Source organism: Muscardinus avellanarius (genome assembly GCF_963383645.1).
Source record: "Muscardinus avellanarius genome assembly, chromosome: 3".
Taxonomy (NCBI): domain Eukaryota; kingdom Metazoa; phylum Chordata; class Mammalia; order Rodentia; family Gliridae; genus Muscardinus; species Muscardinus avellanarius.
The window spans coordinates 6,315,236-6,335,201 of NC_137788.1; the positions used below are offsets into that span (position 1 = coordinate 6,315,236).

The 19,966-nt window shown below is 60.6% G+C and overlaps 1 protein-coding gene across 1 annotated transcript in view; it reads right to left on the reverse strand.

Annotated features, from left to right (window-relative positions):
• Positions 1-7,541: 7,541 nt before the first annotated feature.
• RERE (arginine-glutamic acid dipeptide repeats) overlaps positions 7,542-19,966 on the reverse strand; it is a gene marked incomplete at both ends in the record, with an annotated part of 256,264 nt that continues 243,839 nt past the window's right edge. Inside the window, 11 exons of the mRNA XM_080691726.1 lie at positions 7,542-7,575; positions 7,733-7,913; positions 8,302-8,448; positions 9,030-9,750; positions 9,855-10,077; positions 10,184-11,478; positions 11,605-11,718; positions 12,003-12,164; positions 13,447-13,646; positions 14,110-14,202; positions 14,989-15,151. Coding sequence (XP_080547852.1) covers positions 7,542-7,575; positions 7,733-7,913; positions 8,302-8,448; positions 9,030-9,750; positions 9,855-10,077; positions 10,184-11,478; positions 11,605-11,718; positions 12,003-12,164; positions 13,447-13,646; positions 14,110-14,202; positions 14,989-15,151 — 3,333 coding nt within the window. The remainder of the gene's footprint in view (positions 7,576-7,732; positions 7,914-8,301; positions 8,449-9,029; positions 9,751-9,854; positions 10,078-10,183; positions 11,479-11,604; positions 11,719-12,002; positions 12,165-13,446; positions 13,647-14,109; positions 14,203-14,988; positions 15,152-19,966) is intronic.

Here is a 19,966-nt window from a genome sequence, read left to right on the forward strand (position 1 = left end):
CTCCCAAATGCTGGGATTACAAGCCTGCGCCACCATGCTTGGCTTTATTTTTGAAACAGGGTTTCTGTAAGTTGATGAAAAATCTCACTGCTGCCGAGACTGTCCTTGAACCTGCAATCTTCCTGTCTCAGCCTCACAGGTACTGGGATTACTGGCATGCACCACCACACCTGGCTATTCTTTTACTTTGAAAGAGGGTCTCAAACCAGGCATGGTGGTGCCTGCTTGTAATCCTAGTACTTGGGAGGCTGAGACAGGAGGGTTGCAGGTTTGCAGCCAGCCTCAGCTATTGTAGTGAGGCCCTTCATAACTTAGTGAGACCCTGTTTCAAAATAAAGAATAAAGCTGGGCATGGTGGTGCATGCTTGTAATCCCAGTACTTGTGAGGTTCTCAGCCAGCTTCAGCTACTGGGTGAGGCCTTTTGCAACTCAGTGAGGCCCTGTTTCAAAATAAAGACTAAAAATTAGGGCTGGGGGTATAGCTTTAGAATGTTCCTGGATTCCATCTCCAGTACCACAAAAAAATAAAGAATAAAAAATAGGGCTGGGGTGTAACTTGGAGAATGTACCTGGGCTCAATCTCCAGTCACACACACACACACACACACACACACACACACACACACTGCAGAGATTGGCCCGCCCTGAACCCATGATCCTCCTGTCTCAGCCTCCCAAGCACTGGGGTTACAGGCCTTTGTGGCCACACCTGGCTGTATTTTGGCTCTTAAATGTACCCCAAAAGCCGGACATGGTGGCGCACGCTTGTAATCCCAGCATTCAGGAGGCTGAGACAGGAGGATCGCGGTTCCTGGCCAGCCTCGGCTACTTAGTGAGGCTCTTTGTAACTCAGTGAGACCCTGTTTCAACATAAAGAATAAAAAATAGGGCTGGGGTGTGGCTCGGAGGTAGAGTGCCCTGGGTTCCATCCCAGTACCAAAAAAAAAAAAAAAAAAAAGGAAAAAAATATCCCCCAAAGGCCCAGTGAAAGGCTGGCCCCCAGCCCCCAGCACAGCAGGGAGGTGGTGCGCTCCTTAGAGGCGGGGCCTGCGTGGAGGACGTGTGGACTGCCCCAAGGGGGACACTGGGCCTGGTCCCCCTCCTCTTTCCCATGGCTTCCTCATCCTCATGGCCGCGACGCACCCGCTGCCACAGGGCCAAGCGACTGTGGCCCAAAACCTTGGCCCCAATAAACCTCCCGCTTTCAAGGCTGGTATCCCGGGCTTTGCCAGCCGGGGGCACTGCCCACGGCCCGCGCCTCTGCCGGCCCCGCCGCTGCCCGGGCGGGCACCCTCCGCCGTGGTCCTGGAGAGGCCGGTGCAGGGGCCGTGCTGGAGCCCCGTGCGGTGCCCTCCTGCCTGGGGCCGGCGGGCAGGGCGGAGCCGGCACTGCCCGAGCACCTGTGCATGGTCAGCTCGCTGAGCTGGGCACCGCTGGCCAGCTGCCTCTGACCGCCGCCCGCCCCTCGTCCGCAATCGGGGCCTGCTCACCTGAGACCCGTGTGAACCGCCACCTCCTCTGAGCACCCCAACCTCCACCCCTGGGAGTCAGTGGGATTTTTTTTAATCGTGTACGTGTGTGTGTGTGTGCGCGTGTGTGTTGCTAGGGATTAAACCCAGAGGCATTCTACCTCCAACCTACACCTCCAGCCCTATTTTTTTTTGTTGTTGTTGTTTTGAAACAGGATCTGAGTAGCCGGGCGTGGTGGCGCACGCTTGTAATCCCAGCGCTTGGGAGGCGGAGACAGGAGGATCGCGCAGGTTCGAAGCCAGCCGCGCGCGCTGGCTTAGGAGACCCTGTTTCCAAATTAAAAAAATGTAAAAATAGGTCTGGGAGTGTAGCCCGGAGGTAGAAGGGCTTCCAGGAACCCCAGTCACCCCCCCCAAAAAAAAAGAAACAGGATCTGAGTAGCTGAGGCTGGCCTCGAACCTGTGATCTTCCTGTCTCAGCCTCCAAAGTACTGGGATTAGGGGTGTGTGCAAGGTGGCTGAGTCCCAGGTGTAGAAGCCGTTTCTGATCACGTGGCCCCGGGGGCTTTCCCCGGAAGCAGACTCATCAATGGCGGTGTTACCTGGAAGAGCTTGGGAGTTTCTGGACAGTGTGCTGGGCGGCTGTCCTCTGGGCTGGGCTCCTTTTGCTCAGAGCTGGTCACCTCCGCGAGGTGGCGGGAGGCCGCGCCGCTGCAGCCTGTCAATGCCCCCTCTCCCGCACCCTCCAAGTGACAGGCCGTGTCTCTGGGGGGGGCTGCGCTAAGCTCCTGCCTGAGGATCTGGAGGTCCCCCGGAAAGCTGCCTGGGACCTGGGGAGCCACACCCCTGGAGCCCACGTCTCAGGATGCTGCCGCCTGCAGCCGGGCAGCCGGGGTTGGCGCTGGTCAGTCCTGGCCGCCGGCAGGGATGCGCGTCTTGGCCCTGCTCCCCACTATGCAGGGCAGAGGCCTCGGGACCCCGAGACAGGCACGGCCCCGGCCTGTCACACGGGACCAGGTGAGAACCTGAGGGATCTGACTGCTAAGAACCTTCCGAGCCCCAGAGAGCCGGAGGCCAAGCGGAGCTGACCGTCGGCCCGCCGCCCGGTGCCCTCGCTCTGGCAGCCGGGAGCGTGTCCCCCAGGGGCTCGCTGGGGGTGGGGGAGCGTCGTAATGCCGGAGACGAGGGGGGGGGGGCGGGAGACAGGGCCTCTGGCTCTCTGCTCAGCGTGGCCAGTCTCACCTTCAGACCACTAACATGTGGGGCACCTGAGAGCCTTCCCACTTGCTGAGGCTGGCCTCTAACCTGCAATCCCCCCGTCTCAGCCTCCTAAGTACTGGGATTACAGGTGTGCACCACTGCGCCCGGCTAAGGCCACAGGCTTTATGTGGGCCCCGACCATCTCCCTGGCAAACCTGCACACCGCCCCGGTGCCCTGTGCTCCAGGGACGGCACGCCTAGCTGCCTGGGCTTCCTCGGCTCCGTGCCCCCCTCCCCAGGGCCTCCCCTTGGGGTCCAGGGACGACGGGTCAGGGGCCTGACACACAGGCTGGCCACACTGTTGTGAGGGAGTGAGCGAAGGCATGGCCCGCATGTGCCGCCGCTCCCAGGCCCCGGTTCCCCCTCCGGCCACTGGCCCGGGTGCCCACGGAGAACAGCCTGGGTCCTGAAGCCGGCCCTCCGGGCACATGAGGGTCCTGGGGCAGCTGCCGCTCCTGGGGCTTTAGGCCAGGGTGCAGGGGCTTCCTGAACCATGACTCTTGGACCCCCACCCCCGGCTCAGCATCCACACGGGCTGCAGGCCCCATGGGCGCGGCGCCGACCCCGGGCCTTCAGGCTTCGCAAACACTGCCCCCTGGTGGCCACGACCAGGAACGGGCTGTTCCGCAGCAGCCGCAGAGCACGCGGCGACTAGACAGGGCTGCAAAGACGAGCAGCGCCAGGCGCACGGGAACCGCGGCCTGTATCAGCTTGGTGACCGCAGCAATCCTCCCTGGGTTGAGCAGGTCCTATGGAAAATGCTTTAAAATCTTTTTTTTTCCCGGTACTGGGACTTGAATCCAGGATTCCAAGTTACATCCCCAGCCTACACACACACACACACACACACACACACACACACACACACACACACACACATTCTTTATGTTGTAGCCAAGGCTGGCTGTGAACCTGCGATCTCCTGGCATCCTTCTGAGTACTGGGATTACAAGTGTGCGCCACCACGCCTGGCTAAAAATCCTTTTAAGTCTAGTTGACAGCAGGGCCCATGTGGTGGCGCACGCCCGTAATCCCAGTACCTGGGGGGCTGAGACACAAGGATCGCATGCTGGAGGCTAGTGTGTGGAAATTTATCAAGATCCTAGTTCAAAATAACAACTAAAATAGGAGCGGTAGTATAGAGGTAGGATGCCCTGAATACCATTAAAAAATACAACAAAACCCTAACTCCTAGGTCTAAGTGACCTTCCCAGGCACTCATACTCTGGGGCTCACCAGACACGTCCGGCTCTGAAGAATGCTGTCCACCGGGGCTGGGTCCACGAGAAAGGAGGGCGAGAAACCCGTGGGCTGGGCGGGCGCCAGCACTGGCCGCTGAGCGCCCTGGGAAGCTCCTTCAGACTCGACCTGGGCCAGGCGGAAGGTCCTCCGATCTGGCCACTCGTGTGTATGACCAACAGCACATCTGTACTGGGCTCCGTGGGTCCTTGCTCTGCAGGTCAGCCTGCCTGGCACCCGCCCACCCAGTACAACAGGTGCTTTCCACACGTGGAACTTGGTCCAGTACTGAGGGGCCGGGGGCACAGTCACACCAGCTGAAGACGGCAGCTGGGGCAGCCGCCTGCTAGCACGAGCCCAGGGCCCGGCGCGGGAGCTGTGCCTGTGCTCCGCTCCCGGCCCTACTTTAACAGGGTCTGGCTGAGGCCGGCCTCACGCCTGCGATCCTCCTTTCTCAGCCTCTCAAGTCCTGGGATTAGAGGTGCGCACTGCTGCCCGATGTGCATTCCTGCAGCAGTGTGCCGAGCGTTCTCGACGAGCCTTTCGGCAGCACAGATCTCCACGTCCTCTCTCAACCTCACCATTGAATGCTGACATCTTAAAATCTGCTTCCTGCTAATGACCACTAGGAACCGCTGCCAGGTAAGAACCTGGAAAAGGTGCCACCTGGCTTCTGGCCAATCACCCCCTTTTGCACCCCAACTGCCCCAACCCCACTGCCTCAACTGAGGCCAACACCAGCGGCCTGGGTCCTGTGGCTGGCCTGCAGGCCCACCCAGTGCCCCGGGCACCCAAGCGCTGAGCAGGGCCCTTGCCGGGGCCATTCATATACCCACACTCCAGCCCGGGCAGCGACGCTGTCCAGCGTCCCCAAGCCTCCCACCTCACAGGGCCGACCCTGCCCAGTCGGAGGCGGTTTGCCCATGGTAAGCTGCCTGGGCTGCTCGGGCCCCACCCCTCAGAACCCCCAGAAACTCACAGCCATTACATCCCAAACAGAAGGCACGCACGGACGCTCCAGGGGTGGCGTGGAGCCTCAGGAAGACGCCCCGCAGCCTCTGAAGCCAGCACCAGCGCAGTCGGGACTCCTGCCCTCTTGCGGCCAGGCCAGCCCCTCGCAGGCTACGGCCTGCGCCTTCCGGGGAAGACCCCTCCCCACGGCACATCTTTACCCTGGCGGGCAGGTCCAGAGCCCGGGCGGTGGCGGCGGCGGAGCAGGCGGGCGACTCCGCAGCAGGGGCCACGCGGCCACGCGGTGGCGGGGTTCGCACGCTCAACCTCCTTCCTTGGGAAACATTCCCCAAGAACAAGGCTCGCCAGAGAAGCCCTTTCTTGTGGCGGGCACGGCCCCGGGCCTTTCCGGAAGCCTGAGAGGGAGGGAGGCAGGGTCCCCGGCAGTGGGGACGGCACCCCCAGCCCTTCCCCACCCTGGGGTTAGGCCAGCACCCACGACTGCTCCCCAGGAATGAGACACAGGCCCGGGCTGGCACTCGGTTGTAGTGTAGCTTGGTTTTATTTATGTCCACAAATATTTCAAAAAAATTACAAAATACTCAAATGGAGAGAACACAGAAGCCACGACTCCGGGTGTCTACTGTCACACCGTGTCATCTCATGGCGAACTACTCGTATATACACTGAGCTTCAAGATATGTGGAAACGCAGCAAATCAGAATGTACACTGCCGTCCGCGACGACACGAACATCGAGGCCCGCACAGAACACAGAGAAACCAAGTCCAAACCAGGGGGGCACGGAGACCGCGGGCGCTGCGCTGGCGCCCCGCCGCGGGGAGGGGAACCGAGACCACAGGACACCTTCGGACAGCTTGCAAGTACAATTCAAAGCACTTCATTCTTTCTCTTCTTTGGAAAAGTGGGTAACAGAGGAGATAAAGAAAGCCTGACTGAATTGTAGGTGCTGGGTTTCACCAAAAAAGGGGGAAGAAAGCGCTAGAGAGGGGGAGAGGGACGGAGGCGGTGGCACGGGGCGGGCAGAGTGCATCCCGTCCTCGGGCCAGTGGGAAGAGGCTGGCGGGCAGGCCACCCCCGAAAATGAAGGCCTTCGCGCCAAGGTGCCAGTGTGACGAGAGCTCACTTGGGCCCGCCTCCCCAGGAACCAAAGGTACGACAGAAACGTAATGAGAAAACAAAAGGAAAAAAACTAACAACATGTTCAACAGATAAAACAATCCTATCCGTCCCATCCCAAACCCAACAGGCTGTAACAGAACCGGAGGGCCCTGCGCAGGGCACCTCCGCGCTCGCCCGGCTCCCGGGCCACAGGCCCTGGAGAGCCAGGCAGGACGGGCAGGGCCGTCCTGGAGGCGAGCAGATGGAGCCGGCCCTTCCACAAAGGCGCCCCCCAGGGCACGCCTGCTTTCCCACTCCGTGTGCGCCGGGCTCCTGCTGCTACCTCCGCAGGGAAACCGGGACTCGAGCGGCGTCCCAGGCCCGCGCCACCCACAAACACGGGGACCTGCGTGTCCCTCACTCGGGGGCAGCCTCCAGTCTGCGGCAAGGACGACTCGGCCGGGCCCTCCCCAGACGCTGACATGCACGGAAGAGCACATTTCCAACAGATTCCTTTGGCAGGGTGTTTCATGTGTTGTTATTTATATGGAATCATTTTCTGGAATTTCCTAGAATGTTTATGAAAATCTCAGAGTATTAAAAAAAAGGCAATTAATCGAGAACAACTGAACGTGTGTGCATAGAACTCTGTACGGGAATCTACCACCAGACACACATGAATATGCGCTTTCTACCCCACAAGACAGGGCAACGCGACGCCGGGAACAGAAAGCCAACACCGAACGCCGCGCTCAGCGCGCACAGGCTCGCCCGACACTGCGCGGCGGCAGAGCGCAGGCGCGGGCCGCTCGGCAATCAGCAACGCCCACCGGCTCCCTTTAATTAAAGGGATAATTATATATAACTTTTTATTAAAAAATCAACTCTGTATTCTGTTAATAGCTGGTAGGAATTCACAATTAGTGACATGGCTGGAAAAAAATAGATCAGAATAGTAGTTTGTGGAAGGAAAAAAAAGGCTGTTCTAAAATCATTTATTTACAGACGTAAAAGCCATGCTGTAGAACTTTCTCAAATTATGAAGATTTCCTACAATGTATTAAAATAAAAGATTTTTTAAAAATTATAGCTCTTGGATTCCAAACTCATATGCTGCCTGCCTGCAAACCCTGTGGGCGCTGGGACCGCGTCCCGCGGTGTCTGCACGCGCAGTGAAGGAGTGGGCGGTTCTAGCACCTACTGAAGTCAAGGGACGAAGGAGAGCCGGCCCGGGCCCGCGCGGCTCCTGGGCGGCCGGTCCAGTCGGACTCACTACAGTTCTGGGGCACTGTCATGCAGGGAGACCCAAACCCGTCTCGGGGGATCCTCTCGACAAACGAACACTATTGTGCAGGTACACTTTTAGTTGTGGGTTTTTAAATATATAAAGAAATCTTTAGAAGACACTCTTTTTGCTTCTGTAGCTCCTATGGTATGTAAAAAGTCTCCTTTCTCCCCCAAGACTTGGGGTTTCCACAGCCAGCGTCAACAAATAAATAACTTATAACTGCTTGTCACCTTCTTTCTTCAGTCGACTGGAAAGAAGAGGAGAAAGAGTGAGCGCTGGGTGCCAGCCTGGGTGGCGCCCACCCCACGCCACGCACGGCCCCGCCCCTCACCTCCCTGCCCGCCCCTCCGTCAGGGTGGCTCGTGGGGTCCCCTCTAGGCCTCAGAGCGTGTGCAGCCCCTCACCTGTAATAATCTTCCTGACTTGGTAGGTGGCCACCGTGCATGTGGGGGTGTCCGTGCAGCCACTGCTGCTCCATGGCCAGTCTCTGGAGCTCCGCCGACTGGGCATGCATGGCCTGCAGCTGGTGGGCGGCCGACATGGGGGGCGGGATAGCCCCAGGCAGATCTCGGGGGTATGGGGTGCCTGAAGGGCAGCAGATGAGGGTTAGAGGGACTGCCCAGTGGCTGCACACCACTGGCGGGCAGGCAGGCCCTTCCCCGGCCTGGGATGGGAAGAGGCTGCTCAGGGGGGGGTGGGAAGGCCCACCCAGTGCCCCTGGGACCCTGCGGCATACCCCAGCCAGCCCTCAGCTTCTTCAGAGAGGCCGTCCTCGAACCTTAGCCCCAGACCCTGCGGCCTCACATTGTCCAGCAGGCCTGGCCCCTCCCAGGCTGTCTTGGCATGTAGTGGTGACCTCTAACCCCAGCCGGGGCAGGAGCTGGCCTTGTTCCCGTGAGGATCCCTGCACACAGAGCGTGCGAGCCGACTGCACCCCTTACAAGAGCCCCTGTTCTGTGCTGCGGATTCTTACCAAACACCGGGTGGCGCAGCATCTCGTGCTCATGGGGCGGCTGTCCAAGCAGAGGGTTGGGGAGGGCGCCGGGGGGGTAGGGGAAACGAGCCAGGTGAGGGCCGGCGGTCAGAGGGTCCACCAAGGGGTGCACTGGGCCTGCTGACCCTAAAGAGAGGTGGACCCAAGTCAGATCTGGGTGGTGCCGGCTCTGGCGCTCCCTCCTCTGAAGACCCTGACTCCCCCTAGGTAAGCCGGCTCCTGGTCACCCAGGCTGGAGGCACCGCCTGGCTGCAGCCTAGCCGACACAGGGCCGCAGGCTCCAGAGAGGAGGAGGGGAGCAGAGGCACCTGCTGAAGGCCACACTCCACCCTACAGGGCCCGCTCACAGCAGGCCCCGCGCGCCACGCCCAGAATCTGTCTAGCTTCCAGGACACGTGCTCCTCTGCGGCCTCCCCCCTTCTCCAGCGCTCACTCCCCTTTTGCCTCCAAGTCTTGCGACAAGCCCCCCAGGGCCTCTCTCAGACTGCAGTGCACCCGCGCCGACCCCTGCGCACAGCTGGGCCAGCCCTGCCCGCGGGTACAGAGGACCACTCTCAGCGCGCCCTCTACGTGACAACCCGGCTGCCAGGGCACCCACTGGTCCAGGCCGCCAGGCCCGGCCTGCTTCTCCACACCTGCCAGGGAGCAGACGGCGCAGCTCTGGAGGGAGAGCAGAGCCAGGGCAGGCAGGCCGGGCGGCCACCCACCTTGGTGGAGGGGGTCCTGCTGGTGCAGGTGGAGGTGGGAGTGGATGTGCGAGTGCTGGTGGTGGTGTGGCGTCACGTTGAACATCTGCAGTCGCGCCAGGGGGTCGCTGGTCAGCGACGCCATGCGCTCGGCATGGATGCGCTCGGCGGCCAGTCTGTCGGGGTAGCTCATCTCGGGCCGCAGCTGGGGGCCTGCCAGGGCCAGTCTCTCCCGCTCCAGGGGGTTCAGGCCCGGGTGGAACGAGGCGAAGGGGTGGGGGCCGGCCGCGGGCGGGATGGTGAGGGCGCTGTGCCTGGCGAAGTGCTCCATGGGGTTGGTGGCCGGGTGCAGGGGGTCCAGCTCCGGGGGCTTCACCTCGAAGCCCGGCTTCATCCTCTCCCGCAGCTCGCGCTCGCGGATCTCGCGCTCGCGGATCTCGCGCTCCCGCAGCTCGCGCTCGCGGATGGTGGGATCCACGTTGTAGAGGCCGGGCATGTGGTAGGCCAGCAGCGGGTCGGTGGGGTTGAGGGGCATGTAGAACGGGTGGTTGCGGTTGGTGGGAGACATGACGTGTGGCCGGGCGTACTCGCTCAGCGTCCGGAGAGCAGGCGTGTCGGGGCCGATGTACGGCGGCACGGCGGCAATGGTTGTCGGCGGTGGCTCAAAGGAGGGCCGCATGTGGCCGGGACCGCTGAGCTGGGGGTCGCTGAGGCGGCCTTCGTGCGCCGAGCTGGACGCTTTCTGCTGAAGGAAAGAGGGAGTGAGGGGCGGATGGGATCCCTCCTGCCAAGCCCGGGCAGGTGGGCAGCACGGGCAGCGGCTGGCAGTGCCCACCCCCGACTCACGGCCGCACGCTCCGCCTCCCGCTCCCTCTCGCGCTCCCGCTCGCGCTCCTTCTCCTTCTCCTTCTCGCGCTCACGCTCCTCTCGGGCTTTCTGCTCGGCCTCCCTCTTGGCTTTCTCGATGGCCTCCTCCCTCTTCTTGGCTAGTTTGGAGCCAGCCAGAGGCATGAAGTACAGGTCTGTCCGTGCGCACGAGTTGTAGCCGCGGTCCAGGTGTTTGTAGAACCTAGGGAGGCCGCACGCTCGGCTGGGGCTCCTGCTCGGCCTCGCCCAGCCCAGCCCAGCCCAGCTCCCATGCCGCCCGCGCCCAGGCCCCTAGCACCTGGCAGTACCTGGCCGACTGGCTGGCATGGCTGGGGGTGTCCACCACGGTGGGCTCCGGGGATGGGCTTCTCGGCGGGGGCGGGGGGCTCTCGGGCTCCTCAGCGTCGTCCAGGGCCTCCTCTTTGATCTGGACAGTGGGGAGTGGGCAGGGCGCCCCCCCTGGCACACTGCCTCCTGTAGACACCGTAGCAGGGCAAGGCGGCTGGGTGGACGTGCTGGGTCCAGCCGGCGGGGTGGAAGTCGGGGGGCAGGAAGGCGGAGTGATTGGAGGTGGGCCTCCAGGGACAAAGGGGTGCTGGGCGAATGGGGGCTGGGCGGGCACCTGGTGGAGGCCGGAAGGGGGCAGGCTCTGGCTCTGGGTCTGGCTCAGTCCGGGGGGCTGGGCGGGGGAGGAGGGCAAGGGCTGGCTCTGAGGCATGAGCTGCAGGGGCGGAGGGTGGGCTGAGGGGGGGTGGTGTGTGGAGAGGGAGCTGAGGGGCTTCAGGGCCGGAGGGGGAGGCAGGTTGGCGTTCAGCGAGAAGGGCGAAGGCCCTGCTAGGTGTGGTGGGTGCTTGTGGGCCTGCGGGGCAGGGAGCTGGGGGATGGGTGTGGTGGGCGGGGGCTTGATGTGCGGCATGGCCAAGGGGGCTGGTGGCAGGGGCTGTTCCCTGGGGGGCTGCTGGGGCTGCAGGGCTGCCTGGGAGGCTGGGAGCTGCAGGGTGGTGTGCGGGTGAGCAGCCACTGGGGAGGTCCCCAAAGGGGCCTGGCCTGGGGAGGCCTGGGGAGGGAGGCTGAAAGGCTGAGGGGGGCCTGGGTGCTGGAGCAGAGGCCCGGCCTGCAGGCTGTGAGGGCCGGCTGGGCCCTGGGTGTGCAGGGCGGGCTGGGCTGGAGGCGGCGCGGTCTGCCCCGCTGGCCCAGTCAGAGGCTGCAGTGGAGGGTGCGGCGAGGGCAGCCGCGGTGGGTGCAGGGAGGGCGCCTGCTGGATATGGGTGTGGGCAGCAGGTGCTGCTGGAGCTTGCGGCTGGCCAGGGGGCTGTGAGGCTGCAGGGGAGCCTTGTGGCGGCACTGCAGAGGCAGAAGGCGTGGGGCCGGGGGCGGGCAGCTGGGGCGCTCCTGGAGGGGCTGGCGGCTGGGCCTGCAGCATCTGCTGCTGGGCTGAGGAGTCGGAGTCGCTCTCGTTGTCCTGAGGGCTGGGGATGCTGGGCGATGTGCTGCGATTGTCCTGGTCGATGTCTTTGGGGTCACTGCTGCCCTCGTCATTAACGCTGCGGCTGTCGGAACTCTCCCCCTCGCCTTCGGATGGCGAGTTAGGCCGGCTGATCTCCTAGCGCAAGAGGAGGGCGGGAGGGAAAGAGCTCGGGGAGCTGGCACCTTGCGCCCGACACGGGCTCCTCCCTGGGCGGCGTGGGAAGGGCCACTGCAGCTCCGGCCAGGAGGGCTGGGGCCTCACCTGGGTTTTCGTCTTCTTGGAGCCGCTCCTGTCGGCCTCCTCGGTGTCCGAGGCCGCCTTCTCCCGCTGGCGCTTGGTGCTCTTGAGAGGGCACGAGGCCTCCTCCCTCGCCTTCTGCAGCACAAGAAGGCCGCAGGGCCGTCAGGCCTCAGAGGGAGATGGGGCATTGGTGGCGCTTGGTCCCCATTCTGAACTGCTCTACCCCCAGAAGCAGAAAGCTCTGGAAGGCCAACGAGGGCCAGGAGGGAAAATACCTGGGAGAGACTGCAGGCCCCTGGGGAGCCTTCCCACACACCAGGCGCTGGCCCAAAGGCCTTGGCCAGAGCCGGGAGCCAAGGGGCCCCTTTCAGCCACACTCCCATGGCATGAGGAGGAGGCCGCTCCAGCACGCTGCCCACCTTGGCTGACTTCTTCACCATCTCTGCTTTGCTGTCGTTGCTGGAGGTACTGGCGGCGCTGGGGGAGTTCCGGCCGCTGGAGCGGACGTCTTCGTTGATGGGGGAGGCGCGGCCATCAGGGCTGGCTGGCTGCTTCTTCCGACCACTGCGTAGTGTAGACATCTGCCCCACACAGCGAGGGCAGTGAGGCTGGGTCCCCAGGCCCCCGTGATCCCAGCCAGACAGGGCCCCCGGAAAACAGGCTCCAGCAAATCCTCGCGCCTGGCAAGCCACTGGAGCTCAGGCAGGAGGGGTGCCGGGATGGGTCACCAGAACTGAAGAGAAAGCGCTGGTCCCAAGGGACTGGCCTGAATTGCCGGCGGGGGCAGTTAGCGGGGCCATCTGCTCTGACACACAGGGCATCTTCAAGTCCTCCGTCCTCTCTGCATTCCGTGTAAGTGATGACTCCCAATCAAACCAAACCAAACACTACACTTGGGGAGCTAATCTGAGAGGACAGGAAGTGGCCCAGAGACCAAGCCGTCACACACTGGGCGCATGTCCCAGGACTGCGAGCCAGAGGCCCACGAGAGATTGGGCGCAATGGCCACGGCTGCTTCATCTCCCGAGTGAGCAGTGTCCAGCGGCCCCCAACCTGGACAGGACAGGCAGGGCGGAGGAGGGGCAGGCCCATCACCGAAGGGTCCTGGAGAGGCCATACTGGAGGGAAAGGCCAGGGGATCACCTGCGCTGGGAAACCTCCCCCACAGTCCCAGCCCCACCAACAACCCAGGAAACAAAGCTTCTCTATGAAAGGCCCATGTGCTGAGTAGAAAATGTGCCACAGGTTTCCAAAACCAGCTCAAATGTTTGGGGAGAGAGCGCGCAGGGGCAAGGGTGCACAAAAGTTGAGAATAAGCTGGGCGCGGTGGCGCACGCTTGTAATCCCCGTGCTGGGAGGCAGAGCCAGCCTCGCTGGCTTAAGAGACCATGTTTCCAAATTAAAAAAAAAAAAAAAAAAAAAAAAAAAAAAAAAATATATATATATATATATATATATATATATATATAAATATAATAGGTCTGGGCCAGGCGTGGTGGCACACGCTTGTAATCCCACCATTCAAGAGGCTGAGACTGGAGGATCACGGTTCGCAGACAGCCTCAGCTACTTAGTGAGGCCCTCTGCAACTCAGTGAGACCCTATTTCAAAATAAAGAATAAAATAGGGCAGGGGGCGTAGCCCGGAGAAGGGTTTCCAGGAACCCCAGCACACCCCCCAAAAAAACACAAAAGTTAAAAATAGCAGAGCTGTGCTGCGAGAGGCGACGGCCCTCGGGCCCAAGGGAGTTCTGAGGGCCGTGGAAAGCTGGCTCGGGCCCAAAGCCAACAGCGAAGCGCGCGGCTCTGGGAGACGCACCCAGAGGGGCAGGCTGCCCCCGCGGCTCCCTCCAGGGCTGCTCACCGGTCCCCGGCTCCGCCGCGTCCTCATGCTATGCTTCCCGCAGAGCCCATCGTCCTCCTCCTTGACGGGCTTGAACATGAAGGGCGGCGGGTCCACGGGCTTCTCGATGGGCGGCAGCTCGCCGTACTTCTTGAAGTGGACGCGGCAGTCTGTGCAGAGCAGGATGTTCTCCCGGCCCCCGTGGTGCCAGTCCTTGGAGGCTGGGTGAGGCAGGGGTACGCTGGAACCGCCTCCCCCTGGAGGCACCCAGGAGGGGCCGGGGCATTCCCTGCAGCCCTCCTCTCAGAGCAATCCCAGGACCACAGCCTGAGCTGGTCCTCCCTACCCAGTCAGGGAAGTGCTCCCCAGGACGGTCCAACGGGGACGCGAGGGAAACCCAGACCTGAGCCGGTCCTCCCTACCCAGTCAGGGAAGTGCTCCCCAGGATGGCCCAATGGGGAAGCGAGGGAAACCCAGACCTGAGCCGGTCCTCCCTACCCAGTCAGGGAAGTGCTCCCCAGGACGGCCCAATGGGGAAGCGAGGGAAACCCAGACGTAAGGTTCTCGAGTACAACTCAAGCATCAACTGAAGCAGAGCCATGAAATGGTCAGAGCAGCGGGTGCTGCGCCGGCCCCGGTGCTGCGCCGGCCCCGGTGGCAAGCCCCGGCCGCGGGGCCACTTACTGGTGGTGAAGCAGTGGCGGCAGGCGTAGCCCTTCAGCTCCTGCTCGCTGTCCTCGCTGTCGAAGTCATCCTCGCTGGCTGAGCTCAGGTCCACTGCACAAGGCAGCACAGTGGGGAGGGGACGCGGTCATGCTCGGCCAGGACTGGGCCACCCCGGGCCCAGGCGCCCAGGCAGGACGGCATTACTGAAGGTCACTGCGCGCTCCTCAGGGGCGGGCTCCAGAACCCAGAGCCTGAGCGTGAGGGCGCTACTCTGGGCCGGACCTGCTGGACCTGGGGGCTGATGTCATACTTGGGTCCCTGGGTGACACTGGAGCCTCAACTAATACATCTGGAAAAGGCCTTCCCCAGCACCCTGAGAATTCCCTGCCCGCCGAGTCTCGCCAGTCCCATGAGGTGGTCTCTGGCTGTGAGCACGTGTGAGGCAGGTGTCCCGGGCCAGGCCAGAACCACCAGGCACCGCCAGTGCACCCCAGAGTCAGGAGGGAAGGCAAGGCTTCGGCACCGTCCTAGCATGCAGGCCGCACTGGGCCCAGCCAGGAAGAGGATTCGGGTAGGGCAGGGGAGAAGAAGTGTTTGTTTTATCTTATTACTGTCAAAGCACAAGGCTTTCAGACTGCACTGTGCCATCCACGAAGTGAACCCTGCAGGCCAAGGCCAAACTCACATTTTTGTAAGAACTCAACACAATGCTGTGCTTACTAGAAAAACGTAAATGTATGAGGAATATTTAGGAGTGAGTACTGCGTTTGTGTCAGGCTTCACACGTACACGTGCGAGTGTGCCTCTCACGGTCACCCAGGGCTCAGGGCTGGACACTGCCTGTGGTTGCAGGAGAATGGTTTCCCACCACCCATGGGCGCCAAGAACCCCACTTACAGAATTCGCTGGAGGGGGGCCTGGAGGGCGTGCTGACCGGGGTGGAGGCGGTGCGAGTCTTGATCCGGCGGAACACGGCCTGCCTGCGGTGCCGGCGATGGGCGCGGGAGCTGGCTGCCTCGGGGGTTTTCTTCCAGTAGTAATAGAAGGTGATCAGCTCGCCCTGCAGAAGCACGCTGGCTGTGAGGGCGGCGCGCACAGCACTGGGGGCGCGGACGCTGGCTATGAGGGCGGCGCGGCTCTCCCAGACCAAGACCAAGCGCGGCCGCCCTGGAGCTCTGAGACCCGGCGCGGCCACAGACCCGAGCCTCCTCAGTCCACGCACACACTCACCAAGTAAGCACCTGCTGGGTGGCTCCCGTGTGCCAGACACCACCACCATCCCAAGCACTGCACACACACCAAGACAAGACACAGAAAGGAGAAGCTCCTCGGGGAGCCTGAGCTGCGTATGTATGTGTCAGCACAGTGTGGCGGAGTGTGCGTGCACACGGAAGATGTTTTCTGTGCAGCATTCCGGCAAAACCACACAGGCGTGTGAGGAAATGCCTGCCTGGTGAGAACGCCTCAGAACCAAGTGGCCGAAACCATGGCTGAGATGGTGGGAGGGAGGAGGGAGGTCAGGTGGGGCAGAGACCAGCCAGAATGCCCACCACCACGCAGTCCGCAGGCAGCCCTGCAGGCCAGGACTCAGGCTTGGCAAAGCACAGCACGGGGACAGGCACAGCAGTGCCGGTCCAGAGAGGAGCAGCCATCGCTACCAGCGCAGCCGTATGGCCCAGAGTATTCTGTCTATGGCGCAACATCAAGGAGGTACGACGAGCCTCGGCAGCCGGCCCCGCAGCGCCCCTCCACACACAGAGGACGCTCCAGCCTGCCCAGGCTGACTCGACCAACTTCTTAAAACAAACAGCACAGAAAAAGGCCTAGACTCCTAAACCTGCCAGGGGATCCAGAGGCCCCTGTGGGAGCGAAGCTCACCCGGGCCTGGTTTCCTCTGAGGAAGTGCAGCAGAAGGGGAATGGGTCACGGTCACCTCCCGGCAGCCCTGTCCGAGCGAGCGGCGTGCCCCATCAGAGCAAGTGCTCCCACCCCGCACGGCCAGGTCAGGCTTCTACCCGGAACTCGAACAAAACCAAAGCAGCATAAATGGACCTAGACCACACGGCTCTTCTCTCCTACGCCAACGCTGTAGACGCAGGTGACTTGGCAGACTCCCAGGTGCTGGGACGTCTCCGGGGCGGGAGCCTGCGGCGGAGCACAACGGAGCCTCCCAGTGCCTGAACCTTCGAAGCGCCAAGGAAAAGGAGAAGGCCACGCTTCCATGCTCCCGTGAGCTTAGGTCAGGCTGGAAAGGGGTCGAGAAGACCAGGCAAACCAAAGAAGAGTGCAGACCACGTGTGAACTCTTGGAATCGACAGAGTACCCGAGAGACTAGGGTCCCTCCAAACACCCTGTGTGGCCTTCGCACACGATGCCGAGAGCAGTGGCCGACTTCGGGCAAGGAGGTGGTGATGCCCGGAGCTGAGTGCTTCCTACCCAGGTCTGGGTTTATTCCTGCCCATTTTCTAAAAGTAGGACCACCGCTGTCACCAGATCCTTAAAGAGGGTTGTGAGGCATGAAGGCCCGGACCCTCTAATGGTAGAGTACGTGCCCCCTGGAGCAAGATGCCAGGTACTGCGAGTGCTTACCAGACGGAGCACTGGCTCGGGGCAGGGAGGACGGAGAGCCAGCCGCTAAGGAAGAGCACGCACTGTCTAAACACGCATCACGCCCCGGCCCCCGGCTCCATAAGACGGCAGCTGAGCGGAATGAGGGGAGATGCAGAAACTGCCCTGGGGATTTCTGTTTGTGTCTCTACCACACGCTGCTGTGCAGATGCTACACCTGTCCTGGTGGTGACTAGAGTCCTGAGACCCAAGGCTCAGAGCTGGGGGTGTCCCGGCACCTGCCTCTTTCCTTCCTTTGGCGTTGCTGGAGGAAGCCGCCTCCGAACCCTGCTAGGGAACGGACTGAGAGGCCTCCGTGGGGGAGCAGACCTGGCCCTGGCCTCCTCTGAGGTCACGGCACCCTCCCAGCACTGTGTCCCTGGTTTTCCTGAGGTCACGGCACCCTCCCAGCACTCCGGAGCGGCGTGCACCATCGGATCCCAAGGGCAGCCCGTCTGCTGAGCTGCAGCCCAATTCCAAAGCTAAAAGAATGAGGAAGAAGTCCGGACGGTCCTTCCGCCCCTTTAGCTAGATTCACTAGGGGATGAGTGAGGAGCCTGGGATGCAAGAGGAAAGGCAAAGAGACGGGAGAGCAGGGGCAGAACGGGAGGAATGTCAGGTGGGAGATGCCGCCGGGCGCGCCCACCGCCTCAGTTACCACTGACCACCCACCTCTACTTCTCAAGTACGGATATTCTGAAAGAGTAAGACAGCACAACTCGCAGATTAAAAAAGGGGAAGCCGGCCGGGCGTGGTAGCCACGCTTGTCATCCCCACGCTTGGGAGGCGGAGACAGGAGGATCGCGCAGGTTCAAAGTCAGCCGCACTGACTTAAGAGACCCTGTTTCCAAATAAAAATATAAAATAGGTCTGGGAGTGTAGCCCGGAGGTAGAAGGGCTTCCAGGAACCCCAGTACCACACAAAAGGCGGGGGGGGGGGGCAGTCAGGTGTGGTGGTGCACGCTTGTAATCCCAGCATTTGGGAGGCTGAGACCAGAGGATGGCGATTCACGGACAGCCTCAGCTACTACTTAGTGAGGCCCTTTGCAACTCGGTGAGACCCTGTTTCAGAATAAAGAATAAAAAACAGGGCGGGGGGGGGTATAGCTCAGAGGTCAAATACCCCTGGGTTCCATCCCCAGGGGCAAAAAAAAAGGGCGTTAGGAGCCAGCTTTCAGTGATGCTGAGAAGCTGGCCCAACTCGGGGAGCTCGGCCGGCACTTCCCACTTGTCCTTTTGGACCTCGTCCTCTTGAGCAGGTGAGAAATCAAGACCTCGAAGAAAGAAGCTTAACACTGAAATCAACACCAACTTTTGTCAGCACTTAAGTAACAACTTATTTATTTGTTTAGTGTGTGTGGGTCTGGGGATGGAACCCAGGGGCATTCTACCTCTGAGCTACATCCCCAGCCCTATTTTTTATTCTTTATTTTGAAACAGGGTCTCACGGAGTTCCCAAGGGCCTAAGTAGTAGCTGGGGCTGTCCGCGAACCGCGATCCTCTGGTCTCAGCCTCCCGAGTACTGGGATGACAAGCGTGCCCACCACGCCGGGCTCAAGTAACAACTTTTTTAAACAAGAAGTTCAGATTCAGCATCTGTGTACCACGGATCAAATGTGAGGCAAAAAGGATCTACGCCACAAGTCTGAAGTCACTGCTGGTGATAATTTCAAATAATATAAACTTCAGGGAGGGGGGCACATACACTGCTGGTGAGAATACCAAATGGTCAAACCATCTTGTAAAAAGCGGCAGTTTTGCCGGGCATGGTGGTGCACGCTTGTAATCCCAGCATTTGGGAGGCTGAGACCTGAGGGAGGATCTGTGGTTTGCAGACAACCTTAGCTACTTAGTAAGGCCCTATGCAGCTTAGTAAAACCCTATTTCAAAATAAAGAATAATCTTAAAAAAAGGGCAGGGGTATAGCTCAGAAATCAAATGCCCCTGGGTTCCACCTCCAGACCCGCGCAAAAAAAAAAAAAAAAAAAAAAAAAAAAAGGCAGTTTCTATCAAGTTAAATGCCCATCATGGCTCAGCAATTCCATTCCTACCTGTTTATCCACAAGAAAAAAAGAAATAAAAACATGTTCACAGAGAGACTTTTACACAAACATTCACAGAAACTTTATTCTTAAATAGTCCCTACTAGCCGGGCGTGGGGGCACACACTTGTAATCCCAGCATTCCGGAGGCTGAGACGGAGAACTGCGGGTCGTGGCCAGCCTCAGCTACTTAGAGAGGCCCTTTGCAACTCAGTAAGACCCTGTTTCAAAAATAAAAAAATAAGCCGGGCGTGGTGGCGCACGCTTGTAATCCCCGCGCTTGGGAGGCTGAGACAGAAGGATCGCACGGGTTCGAAGCCAGCCTCAGCTACTTAGTGAGGCTCTCAGCAACTTAGTGAGACCCTGTTTCCAAATAAAATATAAAAAGGCCTGGGAGTATAGCCCAGAGGTAGAAAGCCTCTGGGTTCCACCCCCAGTGCCACCAAAAAATATAAAATAAAATAAAATAAAATAAAATAGGGCTGGGGAGTAGCTCGGAGATTGAATGCCCCTGGGTTCCATCCCCAGTGCTGCCAAAAAAAAGCTTCTTGAACTATGCACGTAAAGCGAGCGTGTTTTTATTGCACACACACTATACATGGCGTACTCATCAATTACACGTCAATGAAGCTGATAAAGCAACAAAGACAAATCCAGGCCGGGTTTGCTCCTACCGCTCAGCCACTGTCACTCTACCCAGGGATTAGCCCTGGGTGCAGGGAGCCTGGGGGATTAGTAACAGCACCGGTGACTGCACGGGCGGCTAGGTCCTGAGCACAAACAAAGAGCGCATCAGGGGAAGCCTCGGTTCTACAACAGGGCGTGGAGCCCTCGCCAGGAGCGAAGTCAATTGAACTTTAATCAAACATGCATGTGTGCTGCAGACCCGCGTAAACTCTGGGAACAAAAGCTGCTGAGAAATCAATAGCTCACTGAAACATTAACACAGGCAATCACTGATCAAAAGGCAGCTCTGCAGAGGCAGCCTTGCAAATTAGCTCCTGCTTCTGCAAGCAAACACCAAGGTCTGGTGTGTGGACCCAAAGGCCCGTAGGACGTAGGACGCTTTGTTCCCCACGCCCTCACCTAGGGTCTCACAGCGCACAGCTGCCACCCCGGGACCACACGGTGTACTGCCTGGGCAGAGGAGAAAGGGAACGGGCGCCACGGGCTGTGGAGAAGTGCTCAGCCTCGGATTTGCCAGCTTCTCCCTTTCCAGCCCCTTC